The sequence below is a fragment of the Bos taurus genome, chromosome 9 (assembly GCF_002263795.3).
Source record: "Bos taurus isolate L1 Dominette 01449 registration number 42190680 breed Hereford chromosome 9, ARS-UCD2.0, whole genome shotgun sequence".
NCBI lineage: Eukaryota > Metazoa > Chordata > Mammalia > Artiodactyla > Bovidae > Bos > Bos taurus.
The window spans coordinates 67,497,723-67,520,257 of record NC_037336.1 but is presented as its reverse complement, the minus strand read 5'-3'; the positions used below and the strand labels follow the sequence as shown (position 1 = coordinate 67,520,257).

General features: G+C 38.2%; 1 protein-coding gene across 1 annotated transcript in view; it reads right to left on the bottom strand.

The window, feature by feature from the left end:
* Positions 1-22,535, bottom strand: part of LAMA2 (laminin subunit alpha 2) — a 699,730-nt gene that overhangs the window by 168,840 nt on the left and 508,355 nt on the right. Inside the window, exons 32-33 of the mRNA XM_002690220.6 lie at positions 16,561-16,754; positions 977-1,119 (exon numbers count right to left, since the gene is read on the bottom strand). Of these exons, the coding sequence (XP_002690266.2) occupies positions 977-1,119; positions 16,561-16,754 (337 nt within the window). The remainder of the gene's footprint in view (positions 1-976; positions 1,120-16,560; positions 16,755-22,535) is intronic.

Below are 22,535 nucleotides of genomic sequence, written 5' to 3'. Positions count from 1 at the left end.
GCATGCATTAGGGGTTGTGAAACCCTCAGAGAACCAAGTACAATACTGGGCATTCCAGACTTTCGATAGTATATAAGTTGTTACCTTTCATCTTTTTTTTTAAATCAGATGAAACAACCTCAATTTCCTTAACATTTCTGCCTTATCTCATTAACTACTGAAAGTAGTTAGTGTCTTAGAATGGGGTTTCCTCTGCAACAAAAATAGTTCCTGTTGAAGTACTTTCAAATATCTCCTCATTCTCCAGTACAAAATTTTCACCTTGTGTTTTCATTTTGATAGTACACTTAAATGTTAATGAAAGCATTTCTGGAACCTTGGTTGGGAACCTGAGAGATTCACACAACCACCAGATCTCAGCACCTACATTTGCATGCCTGTTTGATCACAGGGCAGACTGAGCATATAAATCATGCAAACTTGTCAAATGATGCCAAATGTCACTTCAGGTCCTCTCACAAGGAATTCTCTAGTTCAAATTGTGGAAAGGTAGAATTGAGTTACCACATGTCACATGCTGATGAAAGAACCTGCGTGGAAGTAGTCAGTATCATACTCTTGTTGTAAGTAGCAATTTGCATTCAGCAAAAATCATGTTACTTTATATTAATGTTTTTAATTTGAATTTCATTGGTTTTTAAGACTTTTGAAAGAATTAATTTGTTTTGATTTTATAGAGCTATTAAGTATAAGGAGTTCATATCTGATTTTATGTTTGCACATATTTAACGAACATAATAAAATTGATTTAGGCCAAACACTGAGGGTACATGAGCCTCTTTTCCCTTAAGACCAATCAGTAAATTGTAGTTCTCAAGTTTGAAAAACATTGGTTTAGAAAGCCTCTGAATTTCTCTAACAGTAGCCTGCCTTAATTTGGGACAGTGGGAAGTGCATTTACCAATTAGGGCAATTCCCCCTGGGGAAGCTTCTGTCATCTTTTATCCCAACTTTTGCTGTTACTGCTCCAACCTACCTTGAGTTCCTGAGTCATATTTTCAAGGCCATACAGAATTTTATATGGAGCGGGCAGTGGGCCAGTGAGGTTGATGCTTGTGGCCATCTGCTCCAGGCGAGCCAAGTCACCGAGAAGAAGGCCGGTGCATTCATCTCCACAAACTGTGAAAGGGAAATGGCAAAGAATATTGACTTCTGCTAAGCATCCCAGACAGATGTGCAAAGATTTCAGCTATGAAATATTTTATGGGCTAAGTATCCTTCTGAGAAAGATGATGTTTCTCATCTCAGATAATTAACACTTTTAAAAGATGAAAACAACAACAAAAGAGCAGACATGTGTGTCACCCAGAACCTGAGATGTGGATGATGATATAAACTGAGGAACCAGAGAAGAGGAGCCAATGGATTTTGAGAGGAAATGAGTACATTGCCTAAGTATTAAAGAAGATGTAAGACCTGGAATACAGCATTTATAAATACCCCAGAAATGCCACCTGATCCGTGTACAGAAAATCCGTAACTGGGAATAAAATATGCTTTGGAATCTAAAAATGTATAGATTGGTCCCTTAGATAGAGCTGTGGAGAATCTGTAGGAATTGGGTCTCCACATACTTCATGTGTTAAATATGCAAAAACTGTATGACTCTTTAGCTTAACTTCTATTGATAAGGAGTTTTTTTAACAAGTCAAAAGAACTTTTCTCTTTAAAATTTGTGGTTTTATTTCCCCTCCTGATGAAATCTATTTATTTACTTACTTATTCACTTACTTACTTAGGTATTTGCCAACTACTCCTCTTTAGTCACTCAGTGCATTATCACTCATGACTGGATGCAGTCCCACAGATTTCTACTTTGATGATTAACCTAACCCTGTCTTGTGGATAAATAACTGCCGAAAGTCAGGAAAATGTTATTCTTGAAGTAGCAAAGAGTGCTAGTGTTCACCTATGTATTTTTTCAATGATTAGAAACAGGGACTATTCAAAGTTGGTATGGGTGGAAGGGGTCTGGATGGTAGTAGAAAGAAAAAAAAAGTTTCTTCACTACTATCACACTAACTCATAAATAGTGCAATTTCTAAAATTAAAATATGTTGATTCTTTTGGAGACTATAAAATGTACCTATTCAGTTTGGATTTTTAGTTCAATTTTTTTTTTCACTCTTTGCCTATCAGAGAAATGAGGTGTAGCTTCTCCATGCCAAGAAGCATGTGCTACCATATGTATGATATGTATCCATGTATTGAGAGAGTCAGTTCTTAGGTAGGTTGATAAGAAGTCCAGGGTCCCTGAGGAGAAAGGGGTCTGGGGATCTTGAGGAGGAGAAAATGACAAATGTTTTTTTCTTTAAGCCCAGAGCTGATGATTATATAACAAAACAACTCATCTTGCTCAAGGACGTTTTTCCTTAAACTTTGTACCAGTGATTATATAACAACAATGTAGCCTGCTTGAGGACATTTTTTCCTTCTTGAGAATCTTCTGACTAATCCTGTCATCTTAAAATGTAAATTGTGGGAATGGGTCTGGGAAGATCTTTCTATTGTTAGTTCTAATCCTGTTATCTTAAATTGTATATTGTTGGAGTGGGTCTGGTAAGACCCTTACAATCCTGAGACATTCTTTTGATTTACTGTAATAATCAACTGAAAAAGTATATAGTTCTCTTGCTAAGACTAGCAAGTGGGGCACTCTCCATACCCCTTTTGATGTCTATGTCAGAAGCTTTCTCTGTCCCTTTTTATACTTTAATAAAACTCTGTCTATACAAAAGATCTTGAGTGATCAAGCCTGATCCCTGATCCTGAAGCTAGATCTTCTTTGGAGATCACGAATCTGACATTGTTCACCATAAGCGATCAGCATATAGATACAATTTCTAGCTTACATTCTGCATATGGAGGTATCAAAACTACACACATGTTAAAAGAGAGGAAAATACATACCATGAAAAATACTGAGATCTGGAGCTGCTTTGCCTCATGCCCCAAACTGGCAAGGATTCAATTAGTTCTCTAAACTAAACCCCCTTGAGCTGCCCAATGGAGAGAAAACCATTAACTGATGCTTGTAAACAAAGAAGTGGTACAGAGAGTGATTTTTTGATAGGATGGCAGTTAGACATGAGTCACAATATCCCTTCACAGGGACTAAACTGCCCTAGCAGGGCTATAATGTATCAGCTCTTTGCAGGTGACGCCGGTAAATGTGGAGCGTCACCTGCAGGGTGCTCTAAGCTCCTGGTGCCTGGCAAGCTGAGTGAACACAGAGGCTTTGGAAGCAAGAAGTGAGGTCTGACAAACTAGAGCTGGATCTCTTTCTCTTCTACCCAGAATGAGAGAGGATTTGCTTTAAATGGAAACTAAGTAAAAGGAAGAGAAGGCTGTGGCCTCAAGCCCTCAGCTCAATGGTAAGTGCTTGAGAAGTTTCAACAGGCCTGTAAACGAGAACCAATCATGGAACACAGTTAGGTACCAAATTGACTCTGTCTGAACACCAAGACCCAGTTTAGTCCTCAAACTTGAATGGGTTTCAGAGGCAGCTGAAGGGCTTTCTTAAATCACAGAAGGCTGGGCCATACCCCTAGCATTTCTGATTTGAGAGGTGATTGAATGGTCTGGTTTCTGATTCTCTGACTAAGCATGTGTTTTCTAACAAGCTTCCAGGTGAATATTAATTCTTTGGTCTTGGGCACCACACGTTGGATAACTACTTGTATCACATCACCTGGGAGCTTATTAGGATCTTGGGCCCCATCCCAGATCCAGTGAATCAGAATCTGCATTTCAGAAAGATTCCCATGTGATCTCTGCATGTTAATGTTTGAGATGGATTGCTGTGGGTCAGTGGCTCTCCATCTTGCTGCATATTCGAATCGTGGCCATTTACAAAAATACAGATGTCTAGTGTTTCCCCTAGCCACCTCCAGAGACTCTGATTTGATGGGTTTGTGGTAAGGCCCAGGCATCAGTACATTTAAAAGATACCAGATGATTCTATCCTATAGCAGAGTTTAGAACCACTGGGCCAGATGACAAACTACAGATTCTCTATCCTAAAGGGAGATAGGGTTTGGAAGAAAGAGGTCATTTTACTTGCTGTCACCTCTGTCGAGAACACTTCTTTCTTCATCTTCACCTATGTGACTCCTGGAGAATCAGGGCCAGGGCTCAAGTGTTACTTCCTTGGAGGAGTCAGCCCTGATGACTCTGAAATTACTGTCCTCACACATCACTATTGTATTCCCTTTGTCTTATTATCTTAACACTCATGCATGTATAAGCTATCTTTTCATTTTAGGCATTTTTATATTGTTTCTCTATCACCAGAGAAGGGACCTTAATCAGCTTCGGTCACAGTGCCTAAGAAAGTGTCTTGCACATAGTAAGCAATCAACAAATATTTGTTTACTACTATCTTTGTGAAAGGAGGGAAAAAATATTTTGGAGAAGATCACAGAGTTATCACCATTTTAAAAGTCCCATTCAACCTCTAGTGAACATGTATTTTGGGCAGATGTTCTCAGGATAGAAGCAAGCAGGGTGCTCTTTTTCACTTTCAAGATCTTGAAAGATACTTGATAATATGACATTTCACTATGCTTTTTAGGGTAGGGTGTTCTTCAGAATACATTGCTAGTTCTTTCTCTAACTTATTTAGAATTTATAACCTACCCATTGCTAAGAGGAATTGAGTCAGCTCATTGATAATGGTATGGCTTGAGGCTCCTCACTGATGGTTCCAGAAACTTCCAGGGGAAAGTTTTCTCAGTAATTTCAGTTTTTACTTCATACAAGCATAAATCAGGGGCTGGAATGCAGAACTAGATCTGATTTACTATAAAACACTTCAGACTAAATTGGTGAACTAGAATGCCAAGAGGCATGATAAATACGGATTTTTCTCTCATTTATTCTACCCCCTGTCCATCTGTTTTGGTTCCTCATCTTCCGTTGTTGAAATGAAAATGTATTTAATTGCTCTTTCAAGGACTCATAATTCCATTTTATGTCTCTGTGTCCAAAGGTCTATTATTACACTATGTCTTATGCTCTCTGTATTTGCTTTTGGGGGAACAAAGTACAAGCACATTTCCATAAGTGAAGGCTAAGTTTTATAGTATGCTCCAAGTAATATACTAACACATATCCAAATGGGTCAGAAAGACTTATGAATACGACAGCTATGGGGTTTTTTCAAAGCTTCTGTACAAGTCTAGTTCATGCAGTTATAAGACAAACACATGGGGAAACATGCCCTTTACATAATGGTTTGCTAATTTTATCCTGACACAAAATATTTAACTTACACCACAAGCTACTTTCATTTGTCCTCAAAAAGTCTGAAATGTCTGGCAACAAACACTGGAAATGGGATGCAAATTAAAACCACATTTAATTCAGTATGATAGGGAAGATCTGAAGTGTGTATAGAGACAAGGAATATTCACATTACATAAACACTGTTCTTTGATAAGGGTGCAGTAACTACTCATAACACCTATCATATAATCAAGATTCCCAAGGAACCTCTCCAAACCATTCTCCTGTTAAGCAATAGAGATAAGTTATAAAATGAGACTCTGCCTGAAATGCATGGGAGCAAAAAGCAAATATTTTAAGACTATGATTATATTTTACATGACTAAATGTTTCTGAGGCTTTGCCTATGAAAGTGTCAGGATAAATTTGTGTCTAATATTAACAAATGCAGTACTAAATTCAGATTGTTATAGCTGGGCACATGTAAGGGGCAAATCATGCAGCTGAAATTACAGATCGTTCCGTTAGCAATTAGTACAAAATATTGCATTTCTACTAGAGTCCCCCACGCATAATAAGCACTGGCTTACTGTCACAAAAAATTCACCCACTACATCCAAACCAAATAATCTGAAGCTGAAATGAGAGTACTGCATATTTTTAAAAAGGCCAAACCTATTAACCAATTTTAGGTAAAGATACACAAACTGTCCACTCGAAGCAAATAGGGATAAAATGAGTAAATACACATTTCTAACAAAAGAAAAAAGCTGTGTGTTAATGTGTGTTTTAATTTAGTTCTTCTACATTAAGGCCATTGCTTGTCTGTTATATATGGATTAAAAATTTTTTTAAATTTATTTATTTGGCTGTGCTGGGTCTTAGTTGCAGCACATGGGATCTTTCAGTTGCAGCATGTAGCTTTGTGCACGTGGGAGCTAGTTCCCTGACCAGGGACTGAACTCAGGCCCCCTGACTTGGGAGCAAGGAGTCTTAGACCCTGGACCACCAGGAAAGTTTCTGGGTATGGATTTTATGTTTCTCTCTTTCCTTTTCAAGAAGAAAGTTTTATATTAGCATTTATTTGAGACTTATTAAATGAATTCAGTTATTCTATATTATTTACAGATAAATATCTTCTAAAATAAGACTGTGGCTTCAAATCCATTAAAAAGGCTTTTTCTTTTGCCTGTTAGTTCTTTGAATAGAGGGAAAGATTTTCTGTAGATTTTGGATGAGGCTGATAATTTATTCATGTGACAAGTTGTGAGGTATATAAATATTAAATAAAATTATGTACATAAATATATATTTAAAATAAGTTCAATATGGTTCTTGGGCTTCCCTGATAGTTCAGTTGGCAAAGAATCTGCCTGCAATGCAGGAGACCCCAGTTCAATTCCTGGGTTGGTAAGATCTGCTGGAGAAGGGATAGGCTGCCCACTCCAGTATTCTTGGGCTTCCTTTGTGGCTCAGCTGGTAAAGAATCCACCTGCAATGCAGAAGACCTGGGTTCGATCCCTGGGTTGGGAAGATCCCCTGGAGAAGGTAACAGCTACCCACTCCAGTATTCTGGCCTGGAGAATTCCATGGGCTGTATAGTTCATGGGGTCACAAAGAGTCAGACATGACTGAGTGACTTTCACTTTCCATATGGTTCAAGTATGGTGTATCTCTTCAAAAAACAAAGGGAAGCTTTGAAACTATTACACGTAATAATGGGACAATAGCTTTTATCTACACAACATTCATTATATGGCAGACAATATGTTGTGTCTTGACTTTATTATCTCATCCAACGTTCACAGAAATTCTATGGAGTACTCTTAATGCCCTAATTTTAAAGATGAGGAAAATAGCTACAGTCACAGTGTTTACAAATCCATAAATAATGTATTTGAAGGACTTAAAGAGAAGAGAAAATATAAGGTGATTATAAAAGGGGTTTTCTGTGACTTGAAGAGCCTAGAATTAATTATTAAAAAACCCAGAATTTAGCATATCTCATCAGAAATGGAGGAGCTGCACAAAATATCATGCTTTTGAAAAAAATAGTCAAATGATAACCATGATGATAAGAATGGCTAGAATTTTTTATGCTTAGACTTGTCACCTAATGCACAAGGATTTTATGGATAGTGAAATGAGACTTAGAAAAGTTAACAAATCAAATGTCACACAACTTTCATGTGGCCAGCCAGAATTCAAAGCCTCTATAAACACTTCATAATAGCATGCTTCCTTGCGTTAGGAGATGGTGTGTTTCAGAGATACCATAAAATAGGAGAAGGTGACTAGACTATCTCATTTATAAGACTTCTAACTTTAATGAATTGTGATCAATTTTCCTTCAAGGTTAATCAACTTCCTTGATCTTTCAGAGTGAAAAATTGTAATCAAATAGCATTTACTCACAAAGTCTGACTGAAAATTAAATAGTGATCCACCTCTTCTGTATGACAGTTCAACAACACAACTCCTTAATCTATTAATGGAATGGCTTTTGCAACATGATACACAAACTACTGAGACTTGACAGCCAGTAAGAAAATCATCTGGAATCAATGATAGTTGCTGTTCTACATTTTTAGCCTGAACGTAGGTCAAGGACACTGGCAACGAGAAACTCAAAACATGTTTCTCAAACAAAATAGGTGTGAAAAAGGTGAAAGGAGTGTGAACAGAAATTACTTTTATAGCTACTCTGATGCCTGGATTTGAATAACATGCCCTGGTTTAATTACAGAAAACTATAGTAGACATGTATGTGTGTGATCGGTCATGTTCCACTCTTTGCAACCCCATGGACTGTAGCCCACCAGGCTCCTCTGTCCACGGAATTTCCCAGACAAGAATAATAGAGTGGGTTGCCATTTCCTACTCTAGGGGACCTTCCCAACCCAGGGATCAAACCCATGTCTCTTGTTTTTCCTGCATTGGCAGGCAGATTCTTTGCCACTGTGCCATACTGGTCTTTGAATAGGAATTAGGACTTGGGGATTAAATAGAGACAGATGGAGGATGGTATTTAAAAGGCTAGGATGGAGGGTGATCACAAGTCTAACAAACAAAACCTCATTCATTAAATAGCAAATGAAGGTCAACTGACAGTTTTTCATCATCTTTCATTATAGAAAGTCTCATTTTCTTTACAGTGATCAACCACTTCCACTATTTTGTCCCTGCTCTCATATATATGGAACATATATACTAACTGGTATTACTAATCATCTTTGAGTATAAAAGTACTGCAGTGTTCTAGTGATAATATATGAAGGCCTCTGCATTACTGTGATAGATTCTTGCTAACAGCTGGCTATTAAAAGTAATAGTATAAATAAAATAACTAAAACAAAGACCTACTGTATAGCACAGGGAATTATACTCAACAATAAACTGTAAGGGAAAATATAAAAAAGATTCATATTTTATATGTATTTTATACATATATATATATAAACTGAATCATGGGCTTCCATGGTGGCTCAGTAGTAAAGAATCTGCCTGCAAAGCAGGAGATGCAGGTTTAATCCCTGGGTTGGGAAGATCCCCTGGAGAAGGAAATGGCAACCCACTCTAGTATTCTTGCCTGGGAAATCCCATGGACAGAGGAGCCTGGTGGACTACAGTCTGTGGGGTCTCAAAAGCGCTGGATATGACTTAGTGTCTAAACAACAACAATAAACTGAAGCATTGTGCTGGACACCTGAAACTACCTTGACATTATAAATCAACAACACTTCAATAAAATAAAGACAATAATCTATATAAAGACATCACTTTGCCAACAAAGGTCTGTCTAGTCAAAGCTAGGGTTTTTCCAGTAGTCATGTATGGATGTGAGAGCTGGACCATAAAGAAGACTGAGTGCCAAAGAATTGAATCTTTCAAACTGTGATGTTGGAGAAGACCCTTGAGAGTCTCTTGGACTGCAAGGAGATCAACCAGTCAGTCCTAAAGGAGATTAGCCCTGAATATTCTTTGGAAGTACTGATGCTGAAGCTGAAGTTCCAATACTTTGGCCACCTGATGCCAAGAGCCAATTCATTGGAAAAGACCCTGATGTCAGTCAAGATTGAAGGCAGGAGGAGAAGGGGAAGACAGATGACCAGATGGTTGGATGGCATCACCGACTCAACAGACAGGAGTTGAGCAAGCTCTGTGAGTTGGTGAAGGACAGGGAAGTCTGGTGTGCTGCTGTCCATGGGGTCGCAAAGAGTCTGACACAACTGAATGACTAAACAACAACAAGACTAAGGTAGGAAAAGACTTCAAACCTTGGGTTTTACCAAGTGTCTGGAAAGTGCATATTTTACAGAGTTAGTGTGTTATAATATTTAGCTAGGCTTACCTTATGAGGTAAAAACAGTTCATGATTGCTTTTGCAATGTTAGTTTTACTTAACTTTCACTTTCAATATAGTTCAAGTATGGTGTATCTCTTTAAAAAACAACGGGAAGCTTTGAAACTACTATATGTAATAATGGGACAATAGCTTTTATCTATACAACATCCATTATATGGCAGACAATATGTTGTGTCTTGACTTCATTATCTCATCCAACGTTCACAGAAATTCTATTCTATGAAGTGAATACTCTTAATGTCCTAATTTTAAAGATGAGAAAAATAGCTACAGTCACAGTGTTTTGCTTAAGCATCATCTTAAATTTTATATTTTAGATAATTTGTAACTATAAATAAGTGCTGATATATTCCTAATGTTTCATACATATTGAATATAAATAGAAAGCATGAATTTGATATTTATAAAATATTTCAGGCACTCTTTATGGAATGACATCTTGCCAACAGCTACTAATTTTAATTTCTGTTCTTTAAGAGAGTAATGTATTTTACTACACCACTCATAATCTATTTTCAATATCACATGAGTTGCTCAGTGTTAACTACTAGTCTAGACTCTTGTGACCCCATGGACTGTAGTCCACCAGGCTTCTCTGTCCATGGAATTCCCTAGGCAAGATTGCTGGACTGGGTTGCCATTCCCTTCTTCAGGGGATCTTCCCATCCCAGGGACTGAACCTGATCTCCTGCATTACAGATTCTTTACCACCTCAGCCACCAGGGGAGCCCCAAATAGGACATAAACAGATCTAAATGTTGTGTTTTCCAATATAAAACTTTACTATTAAATAAACAATGGTTTTCTTGCTCAGTCTCAAGTTTCAGAAAGGCAGGTGGTTGGTCTCATTTTATAAAATGACACGTAAATTACGAATGAGGCTGAAAAAAGAGGTTGGATTTGTATTAACCTAACTCACTAAGGTGGAGAAGGCAATGGCACCCCACTCCAGTACTCTTGCCTGGAAAATCCCAAGGACAGAGGAGCCTGGTAGGCTGCAGTCCATGGGGTCACTAGGAGTCATACACGACTGAGCAACTTCACTTTGACTTTTCACTTTCACACATTGGAGAAGGAAGTGGCAACCCACTTCAGTGTTCTTGCCTGGAGAATCCCAGGGACAGGGGAGCCTGGTGGGCTGTCGTCTATGGGGTGGCACAGAGTCGGACACGACTGAAGTGACTTAGCAGCAGCAACAGCAACTCACTAAGGGGAGGCTCTCATTTGGGAAGTCCAATAAGATCTATTCAGGACTCAGTGTCTAAAAGGAAGAACACACTGCAGAGCTATCTCCAATTAGTCTCATTAGGAAAAAAATACAAAGAAGAAATCTGAGTGCCAGTTAATGTGTCTTTTCACCTGCATGTAGGGACTGCAAGGACTTCACTTGGCAATCTCTGATGAATAAGAATCTACCATAACTACCACAATGTTTTAAATCTTAGAGAGTCTCAATGGTTAGCAGAGGAAAAAAAATGTATGTACCTACTGCTGCTGCTGCTGCTGCTGCAGCTGCTGCCGCGTCACTTCGGTCATGTCCAACTCTGTGCGACCCCATAGATGACAGCCCACCAGGCTCTGCCATCCCTGGGATTCTCCAGGCAAGAACACTGGAGTGGGTTGCCATTTCCTTCTCCAATGCATGAAAGTGAAAAGTGAAAATGAAGTTGCTCAGTCGTGTCCGACTCTTAGTGACCCCGTGGACTGCAGCCCACCAGGCTCCTCCTCCATCCATGGAATTTTCCAGGCAAGAGTACTGGAGTGGGGTTGCATTGCCTTCTCCGATGTACCTATTGACTTTACATATATTAAATTTTTTTTCATTTTATTTTTTTAGCCCATCTTATCTTTATTCTTTCTTGAGGGAACATGGGCTTTAAGCCCAGAAGAAGTAAATGAATCAGATCAGATCAGATCAGATCAGTCACTCAGTCGTGTCCGACTCTTTGCGACCCCATGAATCGCAGCACGCCAGGCCTCCCTGTCCATCACCAACTCCCAGAGTTCACTCAGACTCACGTCCATCGAGTCAGTGATGCCATCCAGCCATCTCATCCTCTGTCGTCCCCTTCTCCTCCTGCCCCCAATCCCTCCCAGCATCAGAGTCTTTTCCGAGTCAATTCTTCACATGAGGTGGCCAAAGTACTGGAGTTTCAGCTTTAGCATCATTCCTTCCAAAGAAATCCCAGGGCTGATCTCCTTCAGAATGGACCGGTTGGATCTCCTTGCAGTCCAAGGGACTCTCAAGAGTCTTCTCCAACACCACAGTTCAAAAGCATCAATTCTTCGGCACTCAGCCTTCTTCACAGTTCAACTCTCACATCCATACATGACCACAGGAAAAACCATAGCCTTGACTAGACGAACCTTTGTTGGCAAAGTAATGTCTCTGCTTTTGAATATGCTATCTAGGTTGGTCATAACTTTCCTTCCAAGGAGTAAGCGTCTTTTAATTTCATGAATAATGAATTGAATTAACTAATGTTGACTATATTGGGGAAACCAGGTTTGCTCTTTGTGTTTCAGATTAACAGTCAGAGGAGAGGTTAAGAAAGTAATATTTGCAAGACAGACCTATGTTCAAACCACAACTCTGTTGAATAGTCAGGGTGAACCTTGGAGAAGTGACTTAAATCATCTAAACTCAGGTTTTAAAAAATTACACTGATGTTAAAAAATAACATGTGGGGATGTTGCAAAAATTAAGTGCTTACCGTCATTTCTGATAAATGGTAGTCTTTCGATATGGGTGAATTGCTAAAGAATTGAACCATGTAGGGTGAAAGGGGCTTTAGGGGATGCCTGAGATTGAAGACAGACACAATGGTTAGGTATGCCTGAGTATTAGTTGGCTTGTGGGGTTGATAATGTTGGTAGGTTGAATTTGGATAATTATGAGAAATTCTGGTATCTCCTAATAAGGGCACAGATTATTTGTGTAAATTCTTCATGATAGTAATGAAATGTCCCTATATAAAATAGCTGTGTCCTACAAGAAATTCACTACTATATTTTGGATCCAATAAAACCCTACCTTTCTTGTAGTTGTTTAGTTAGTAAGTCATGTCTGACTCTTTTGTGACCCCATGGACTGTAGCCTGCCAGGCTCCTCTGTTGGATTTCCCAGGCAGGAATACTGGAGTGGATTGCAATTTCCTTCTCCAGGGACTCTTTCTGACCTAGGAATCGAACCTATGACTTCTACATTGGCAGGTGGATTCTTTACCACTGAGTCATCAGAAAATTCTGAAACCCTAGCTTGCTCACTGGCAATTATCTGTGCCAGCTACAAGTTTTTTTTTTTTTTGGAAAAGTAGGTAGTCAAGGAAAGCTCTTTCATGATTTCTGCATTTTCTCTGACTTCTTTACAGCATAATTTAAAATTATTCGCTAAATAAATTAAGAGCATAAACTATACAGGGAATATATAAATTATTTCCAACAATATGCAGTTCACCTGAGATACTACAATGATCATGTGTAGGTCATGCCTAGGTAATTTATTTGTTAAGAGCATAAGCAATAGTTAGAACCAGACATGGAACAACAGACTGATTCCAAATTGGGAAAGGAGTACATCAAGTCTGTATGTTGTCACCCTGCTTAAATTTAACTTACATGCAGAGTACATCAGGTGAAATGCCAGGCTGGATGAAGCACAAGCTGGAATCAAGATTGCTGGGAGAAATGTCAATAACGTCAGATATGCATATGACACCACACTTATGGCAGAAAGCAAAGAAGAACTAAAGAGCCTCTTGAAAGTGAAAGAGGACAGTGAAAAAGTTGGTTTAAAACTCAACATCAAAAAACTAAGATTATGACATATAATCTTGCCATCACTTCATGGCAAATAGATGGGGAAACAATGGAAATAGTGACAGACTTTCTTTTCTTGGGCTCCAAAATCACTACAGATGGTGACTGCAGCCATGAAATGAGAAGATGCTTACTCCTTGGAAGCAAAGCTATGACAAACCTAGACAGTGTATTCAAAAGCAAAGACATTATTATTCTGACAAAGGTCTGTCTAGTCAAAGCTATGGTTTTTCCAGTAGTCATGTATGGATGTGAGAGTTGGATCATAAGGAAAGCTCAGTACCAAAGAATTGATGTTTCTCAAATATGGTGTTGGAGAAGACTCCTGAGAGTCCCTTGGACTGCAAGGAGATCCAACCAGTCAATCCTAAGGGAAATCAGTCCTGAATATTCATTGGAAGGACTGATGCTGAAGCTGAAACTCCAATACTTTGGCCACCTGATGCGAAGATCTGACTCACTGGAAAGATTCTGATGCTGGGAAAGACTGAAGGTGGGAGGAGAAGGGGATGACACAGGATGAGATGGCTTGATGGCCTCACTGACTCCATGGACATGAGTTTCAGGAAGCTCTTGGAGTTGGTGAAGGACAGGGAATCCTGAAATGCTGCAGTCCATGGGGACACAGAGTCGGACATGACTGAGCGACTGAACTCACTGACTGACTGAAGAGCATAAACTCTACAGAGAGTACATAAATTCTTTCTACCCATATGTGGCTCACCTGAGATACTGCAATGATCATTTCCTGGTACATTTTTTAAAAAAAATATACACATCCAGGATGTGGGCCAAATTAAACTGTATTTTCTAAAGAATCAGCCAAAGAGAGAAGAACTAACTGTACGATACATGCTACTAATGATTTGAGTTTTAACTTATTTCTATCAAATGTGACAAACATCTTAATTTTATAGTCAGCACAGATTAACAGCACTATTTTATCTCTTTTCTTCATTGAAGTAACATGGTCTCCGGGCTCTGAAGAACGTTTTGTTTGTATCAGAGGACACTTTCCTTACTACATAAATATTCTCTTGCCAGAACCAAGCTACTTCATCCACTCTCACTCATGAGCATTATAAAATTCTACTATAGTCATATGTGACAAAACAGGACCAGCAGATCAATGTACGAGGTGAATCCATTCTTTGGTTTCTTGCTCTAAGTTAGCTTAAGGATTTAGAAAGAAGGAAAGGAAGAAGTAAAACTATCACTATTCGCAGATGATATGATGCTTTATATAGAAAATCCTAAAGACACTGGCAAAAAACTATTTGAACTCATTAATGAATTCAGTAAAGTGGCAGGATACAAAATTAATATCCAGAAATCTGTTGTGTTTCTGTACCCTAAAGACAAACTATGAGAAGAGAAATTAAGAAAATAATCCCATTTACAAATGCATCAAAAAGAATAAATCTAAAGAGATAAAAGGCTTCTACTTGTAAAAATATATGATATTGATTAAAAAAAATTGAAGACAGCACAAAAAATGGAAAGATATACTGTGCTTATGGATTGGAAGGATAAATATTGCTTAAATGACCATACTAGGCAAGGCAATTTACAGATTCAGTGCAATCCTTATCAAAATACAATGACATTTTCCACAGAATTAGAACAAATAATTATAAAATTTGTATGGAAAAACAAAAGACTCCAAAGGGCCAATACAATTTTGTGAAAGACCAGAGCTGGAGGGATCATGCTCCCTGACTTTAGACTATACTACAGAGCTACATTTATCAAAAGAATATGGTACTGGTACAAAAACATACATAGAAATCAATACAACAAGATAGAAAGCAAACAAACCATTAACTCATAGAAAAAGAAATCAGATTTTTCTGATCTCACCCCTAGAAAATTAATTAATTTAAAATTCAAGGTCTGTTAGATTAACATTTAGGTTATGAATATATATTATTTAGTTGAATATCTCTATGTTAATAGTTAACTTTAATAACAATATTAAAACCAGTTGTATTATACTGGAAGTCCATGCAATTATCATTAAAATATGCCATTTTACTTAAGAAAAGTGAATATGTATATACCAATAACTATGATAATGTAAATGTATATTACATATTACACTTCATCTCCTCCCATCAAACTTGACATTTATTTTTATTTTAAATGCAATATGAAATACACAGAAAAGAAGTTTAAAAATTATATTCCCAAATATACCCAGTCTTTACCTTTTGGCAGATCTAAAAAGCCAGGCTTAGTTTTGAGGTAACTTATAAAATTAGAGCACAAACAAAAATTCTAGTGAAAATGTTACTAAGCTTCAGACACACACAAGATGTTAAAACCAGAAATACAAGCATATGTAAATACACTAAAATATGTAAATATTGAAATAAAAAGCACTTAAATAATTTCTACTTATATTTGTTAGAAAGAATTAAGACCAATATTGTAAATTTCCTCAAGGAAAAGAATATATCACAGTATAATGGTCCTCCCTATATTTATGAATAACCTTTTTAGATTATATAAGATCTAAGAATTATATTTAATACTGATAGTCAATGTACACTCAGGATGGCATTATTGAATCCAGAAGCAGTTACTAAAACAAAGGGAAACATGCGAGTAGAAACCCTTGAGTTCATTGTCACTGCTTCCAGGTTCTGTAGTGCAAGGGAAAGTTAAGAAGAAGGATGCCCATGGATTTCTGTAAACTCAGAAAAGCCAGTTGTACTTCAAGGGTTATAGTGCCTGTCCATTTGATTACAAATTCAAGAGGATTCTAAAAGAAATTTAACAAACCCAGACCTTTAATCTGTCACAAAGGCAATGTCAGCTTTAGGTCAAACTGCAAACTCTTAGATGGGCAAAATAAAATAGAATCTGCCTCCGGAAACTTTGCTGTAGGTCTTCAATGAACTGACTAAGCATGCTGAGGATTTTCTCAGCTGTTTTTGGCTCAGCAGGATGGAGACAAAACAGCAGGCAAACAGCAGAAGGTGGACAGAAAGTGTCAGGGAGAATGAAGAGTAGCAGTAGCTATTGAAAAACAAGGGAAACACTAGCTATTGAAAAATAAGGGAAAAAAAAAATCAGTCTTTCTCACTGGAAATGAGATAGAAATGGAACCAAGCCCCCAGAACCAATAATCAAGTTAGTATACGTACAAACACACTCCATGCCCTCGCGCGCATGCCCCTGTTCACAGCCGTCACACTTCGGCCCCGTGGCTCCAGGTCGGCACGTGCAGATCCCCATGACAGGGTCACAGGGGACAGGCAGTGAGCCATGGGGGTCACACTCACATTCTTGGCAGGAGCCTCCAGGGCTGCTTGGGCTGCCGGCATAGCCAGGGGCACACCTGAATTTAAACAATGACAATGCAAAGGAGATTAGTAGTAAGTCATGTCTCGAAATTGTTGTTGTTGTGTGTGTGTTGTTGTGAAGGAAACAAAATTGATAGCAAAAGTCAATAGATCAGGGGTTAAAAAACTTTCCTGCAAAGAGCTAGATAGTAAACATTGCAGGCTTTGTAGGTCAAGAGGCAAAATCAAACTCATGCAGTGAAAGAGAAAGAAATTTTCAAACATTTTTGGCTAAAGGAATTCAAATCAGAATATTAATCAAGTATAAATGGTTTTATAATAATCTACTAATGGAAAACTGATATAATAATGAGAAGAATGGGGTTCTTGTCAAGGTATCAAATTTACATGCATGGGTACAAAGTCACTTCAGTCATGTCCAACTCTGTGTGACCCCATGGACTGTAGACCACCAGGCTCCTCTGTCCATGGAATTCTTCAGGCAAGAATACTGGAGTGGGTTGTTGTTTCCTTCTCCACAAATTTACATAACTGGGGCTAAATGTTTAGTATTCTCTATTAGCTAAGTCTGCCTGTAACAAGCATTCGCAGCTTGGGTGCCATACAGAAACAGGCAATGGGCCCACTACTACTCTAAATTACAAAAAAATTTTTTGAAGTCTTCATTTTTAAATTAGAAATGAATAAAAATTTACATTGATTTCTGGGCTTACCTAGATGCATTCATTTTAGGGGTCAAAATGACCAAATAATTCAAATTATTAACTTTACTAATGAGAAAAAGGAAGCAAGTGGCAATAAATGGCTTCATTTTCTATTTAATTCTTTCCTTTTGATCACATCTTTCTCAAGATAGATTTTTTATTGTCTCTCTCTGGAAGTGGATTATTTGATATAAATAAAATATGTAACACCAACTTCAGAAATTCTACTGGAAATCCAACTGAATGAACCCCAAATGCCAACTGTTTGTCAATCTTCTAGCCTTCAGTGAAACAATTCACTTAAGTATATATTGGTTATGTTACTGTAAGTTTGTGTGCTAAGTTGCTTCAGTTGTGTCCGACTATTTGAGACCCCATGGACTGTAGCCCACCAGATTCCTCTGTGCATGGGATTCTCCAGGCAAGAATACTGGAGTGGGTTGCCATGCCCTTCTCCAGGGGATCTTCCTGACCCAGCGATCAAACCCACATCTCTTAAGGCTCCTGCACTGGCAGGCGGGGTCTTTGCCACCAGCACCACCTGGGAAGCCCAAGTAAGTTGGGTAACTTTTAAGAGATGCTGACAAGACTATATGCTCTGATTTACCAGCGATGGTCCCAGATTGCCTATTGTCCTGGCGTAAGTGTTAAAAACAGAGTCTCTCAGTTTCCTGGATAACACAATAAATTATATATATATGTAGTTCAGCCTAAATATAATCAACAGCTAGCAAAGTAATGCTCAAAATTCTCTAAGCCAGGCAACAGTACATGTTGCCTGGCTTGTACTCCAGGCAACAATACTCCAATCAACAGTACATGAACTGTGAACTTCCAGATGTTCAAGCTGGATTTAGAAAAGGCAGAGGAACCAGAGATCAAATTGTCATCTGTTGGATCATCAAAAAAGCAAGAGAGTTCCAGAAAAGCATCTACTTCTGCTTTATTGACTATGCCACAGCCTTTGACTGTGTGGATCACAACAAACTGTGAAAAATTCTTCAAGAGATGGGAATACCAGACCACCTGACCTGCCTCCTGAGAAATCTGTATGCAGGTCAAGAAGCAACAGTTAGAACTGGACATGGAACAACAGACTGGTTCCAAATTGGGAAGGGAGTATGTCAAGGCTGTATATTGTTACCCTGCTTATTTAACTTATATGAAGAGTAAATCATGGGAAATGCTGGACTGGATGAATCACAAGCTGGAATCAGGATTGCTGGGAGAAATGTCAATAACCTCAGATATGAAGATGACACCTCCCTTATGGCAGAAAGTAAAGAAGAACTAAAGAGCTTCTTGATGAAAGTGAAAGAGGAGAATGAAACAGTTGGCTGAAAACTGAACATTCAGAAAGTTTAGATCATGGCATCTGGTCCCATCACTTCGTGGAAAATAGATGAGGAAATAGTAGAAACAGTGACAGACTTTAATTTTTTGGCTCCAAAATCACTGCAGATGGTGACTGCAGCCATGAAATTAAAAGATGCTTGCTCCTTGGAAGAAAAGTTATGACCAACCTAGACAGCATATTGAAAAGCAGAGACATTACCAACAAAGGTCTGTCTAGTCAAAGCTATGGTTTTGCCAGTGGTCATGTATGGATGTGAGAGTTGGCCTATAAAGAAAGCTGAGTGCTGAAGAATTGATGCTTTTAAACTGTGGTGTTGGAGAAGACTCTTGAGAGTCCCTTGGACTGCAAGGAGATCCAACTAGTTCATCCTAAAGGAAATCGGTCCTGAATATTCACTGGAAGGACTGATGCTGCAGCTGAAACTCCAATACTTTGGCCACCTGATGCAAAGACTCATTGGAAAAGACCCTGATGCTGGGAAAGATTGAAGGCAGGAGGAGAAAGGGACAACAGAGGATGAGATGGCTGGATGGCATCACCGACTAAATGGGTATGAGTTTGTGTAAACTCCGGGAGTTGGTGTTGGACAGGGAGGCCTGGCTTGCTGCAGTCTGCAGGGTTACAAAGAGTTGGACACAACTGAGTGACTGAACTGAACTGAAGGATGTTTGTTCAAGAGGCAAACAGAGAAGGAAGACAAGAGACAGTAGGAGATTTAATCCAAAAGTTGTAAACACTAGCCAAATAATCCTGGACCATCTTTAGTGGCCTAGAACTGTAGAAATTTGCACAGCTGACTGTGAATGTTAATTCTTCCTGTGCTGGTTAGAAAAAGCAAAGTGAGAAGAAAATTATCTGTAACATTAGGTTTTTATGCATTTATCATTTTAATATTTTATTTCCAATGTTCTATTACAAATGCTCAATAAAGTATCATTAAATAAGTCCACTTAAATTGTTTCTTAACATTTGCTGGTGAAAGAATTCCATTCCAAACAGGTTCAGATCGATTAAATGTTCAAAGAGTTTATTATAAGAGTAACAGAGATAAAGCATGGGTAGTGGTTTCTATGATACAGGGACACTCAAGACATTTAAGCAGCTTTAGACCTGATGAGTTTGGGCAGGTCATAAGGTGATTTAAATCATTTAAGATGCTCTCAGAAGTGAAACAAATTTATTTGGAAGGTTACAATAAAAATTTAAGCAAGACCTTTAGTTTAATTTAGCTGAATAAAAGTAATTTTTCAGGGAAATACAGCCTGATCATTTATATGTTAGAAATGATGAATGTGGAGTGATAACAACATTTGAGAACTGCAAAAACTATTCAAGCCATTCCCATTTGATAGCATATAACCCTGCTCATCTCTATGCTATACAAACTGTTAACTCTTATTGATTAAACATTTATGGATAATAAACATATAAATTTTCTATAATCACTCTAGCTAAGGACAATAATTGTCACTTCAGCATACCCTTCCAATCTCTTCTATATACGTGCTTTTATAGATAGTGGAAACTCCAATTTATAAATGTAGCTATAGTATCAAACTTTTTTCATAAATTATGCCAGATAATCCTCTTGGTGTCCAGGGATGCTTTTAGTTGTCCTCCTGCTGGTGTTTACTGGGGCATGAAATGGATATTAGGCTAAGCATGAATACTACAGCACATTGGTGGACATGAAAAAAATATATATATATTCAAATTATGTATATATCTCCACAAAAAATAGCAATATTTTGGATTTTGCCTGCTTTTAGTTATTTCATTGCTACTAATTTCTGTGCATGAAAATTGTGAATGTTTTATATATATACTATATATATATATGCAAGTAGTGAATATTTTTTGTGTTTAGAGTTACATAATTATTGAGAAATATATTTTGCAAACTTATAGAAACTGCACTGGACTTTATAAACATATGTTTAACTATTTAGTTATCTATTTACTTCCATGGGCTTCCCAGGTAGCTCAGCTGGTAAAGAATTCTCCTGCAATGCAGGAGACCCCGCTTCGATTCCTGGGTTGGGAAGTTCCCCTAGAGAAGGGATAGGCTACACATTCCAGTATTCTTGGGCTTCCCCGGTGTCTCAGATGGTAAAGAAACCACCTGCAATGTGGGAGACCTGGATTTGATCCTGGGGTTGGGAAGACCCCCTGAAGGAGGGCGCAGCAACCCTCTCCAGTGTTCTTGCCTGGAGAATTCCCATGGACAGAGGAGGCTGGCAGGCTATACGGTTCATGGGGTGGTAAAGAGTCAGACACAACTGAGCTGCTAAGCACATTTATTTCCATTATTAACATATCATTGCTGGTTATAGTAAAAGAAGATTCTTAAATGGTTGATGATAAAATTAATATTGGTTTATATTTGCAAAGAGATTCATAATTTAAGAAAGCTCATAGAAGAATTCAGCCAAGGACTGGATAAAGCAAGAAATGGAGAAGAAAGGATTCAAGCAATGGTGTGATTCCAGGTAAGTCTTAGCCCAATCCAGGGAAAGGTCTGGAGTATAAATAACATCTCAAGATTTGTTTAACTTTGGGGGAAAGGAGCTGGACTTTTGTACTCACACTGATGAGTTACTGGACCACTAGACAAAGGGGTTGGGGTAAATCTCGGGCCTTTTTGCCTCTCCTATGGGAGAGGAGACTATGTGGGTTCTCAGATAGGGTATCCTCTACATACCTGATCTTCACAATGTCATTGTAAAGTAGGTACAACATGAAAAAAAAAAAAAGAACTATTCTGATATTATACACAACAAAAGTGGGGCCCAGAAAAGTCTGCGGAGCTCAGTTATGTCCACGATTCTTTATAAAACTTTATATTGCTATCAATTATGCTACAATTGTCATGTGTTTAAAGTTAATAGCTAATATTAGTTGCTCTTTGTTACTTTATGAATAATACAGCCTACTAAAATGGTGGTGATAAATTTGAGTATCCAAGATAGTACTGACCTTATAGAAAATAATGAATCCAGAAAATGTAAATTACACTCTTCCTAGACAGTCAGTCTAGAACTTTCTTTTTTTTCCCCCACTTAACCTTTATTTCTTTTCTTTTTTAAAAATAAATTTATTTTAAATGGAGGCTAATTACTTTATAATATTGTGGTGGTTTTTATCATACATTGACATGAATCAGCCACAGGTATACATGTATCCCCCCATCCTGAACCTCCCTCCCACCTCCCTCCCCATCCCATCCCTCTGGGTTGTCCCAGTGCACTGGTTTCGAGTGCCCTGTTTCATGCATCAAACTTGGACTGGTGATCTATTTCACATATGGTAATATACATGTTTCAATGCTATTCTCTCAAATCATCCCACCCTCGCCTTCTCCCAGAGTCCAAAAGTCTGTTCTTTATATGTGTCTTTTCTGCTGTCTCGTATATAGGGTCGTCGTTACCGTCTCTCTAAATTCCATATAGATGTGTTAATATCCTGTATTGATGTTTTTACGATTTACTTCACTGTGTATAATAGGCTCCAGTTTCATCCACCTCATTAGAACTGACTCAAATGAGTTCTTCTTAATAGCTGAGTAATATTACATTGTGTATATGTACCACAACTTTCTTATCAATTCGTCTGCAGATGGACATCTAGGTTGCTTCCATGTCCTAGCTGTTGTAAACAGTGCTGTGATGAACATTGGGGTACATGCGTCTCTTTCAATTCTGGTTTCCTCAGTGTATATGCCCAGCAGTGGGACTGCTGGGTCGTATGGCAGTTCT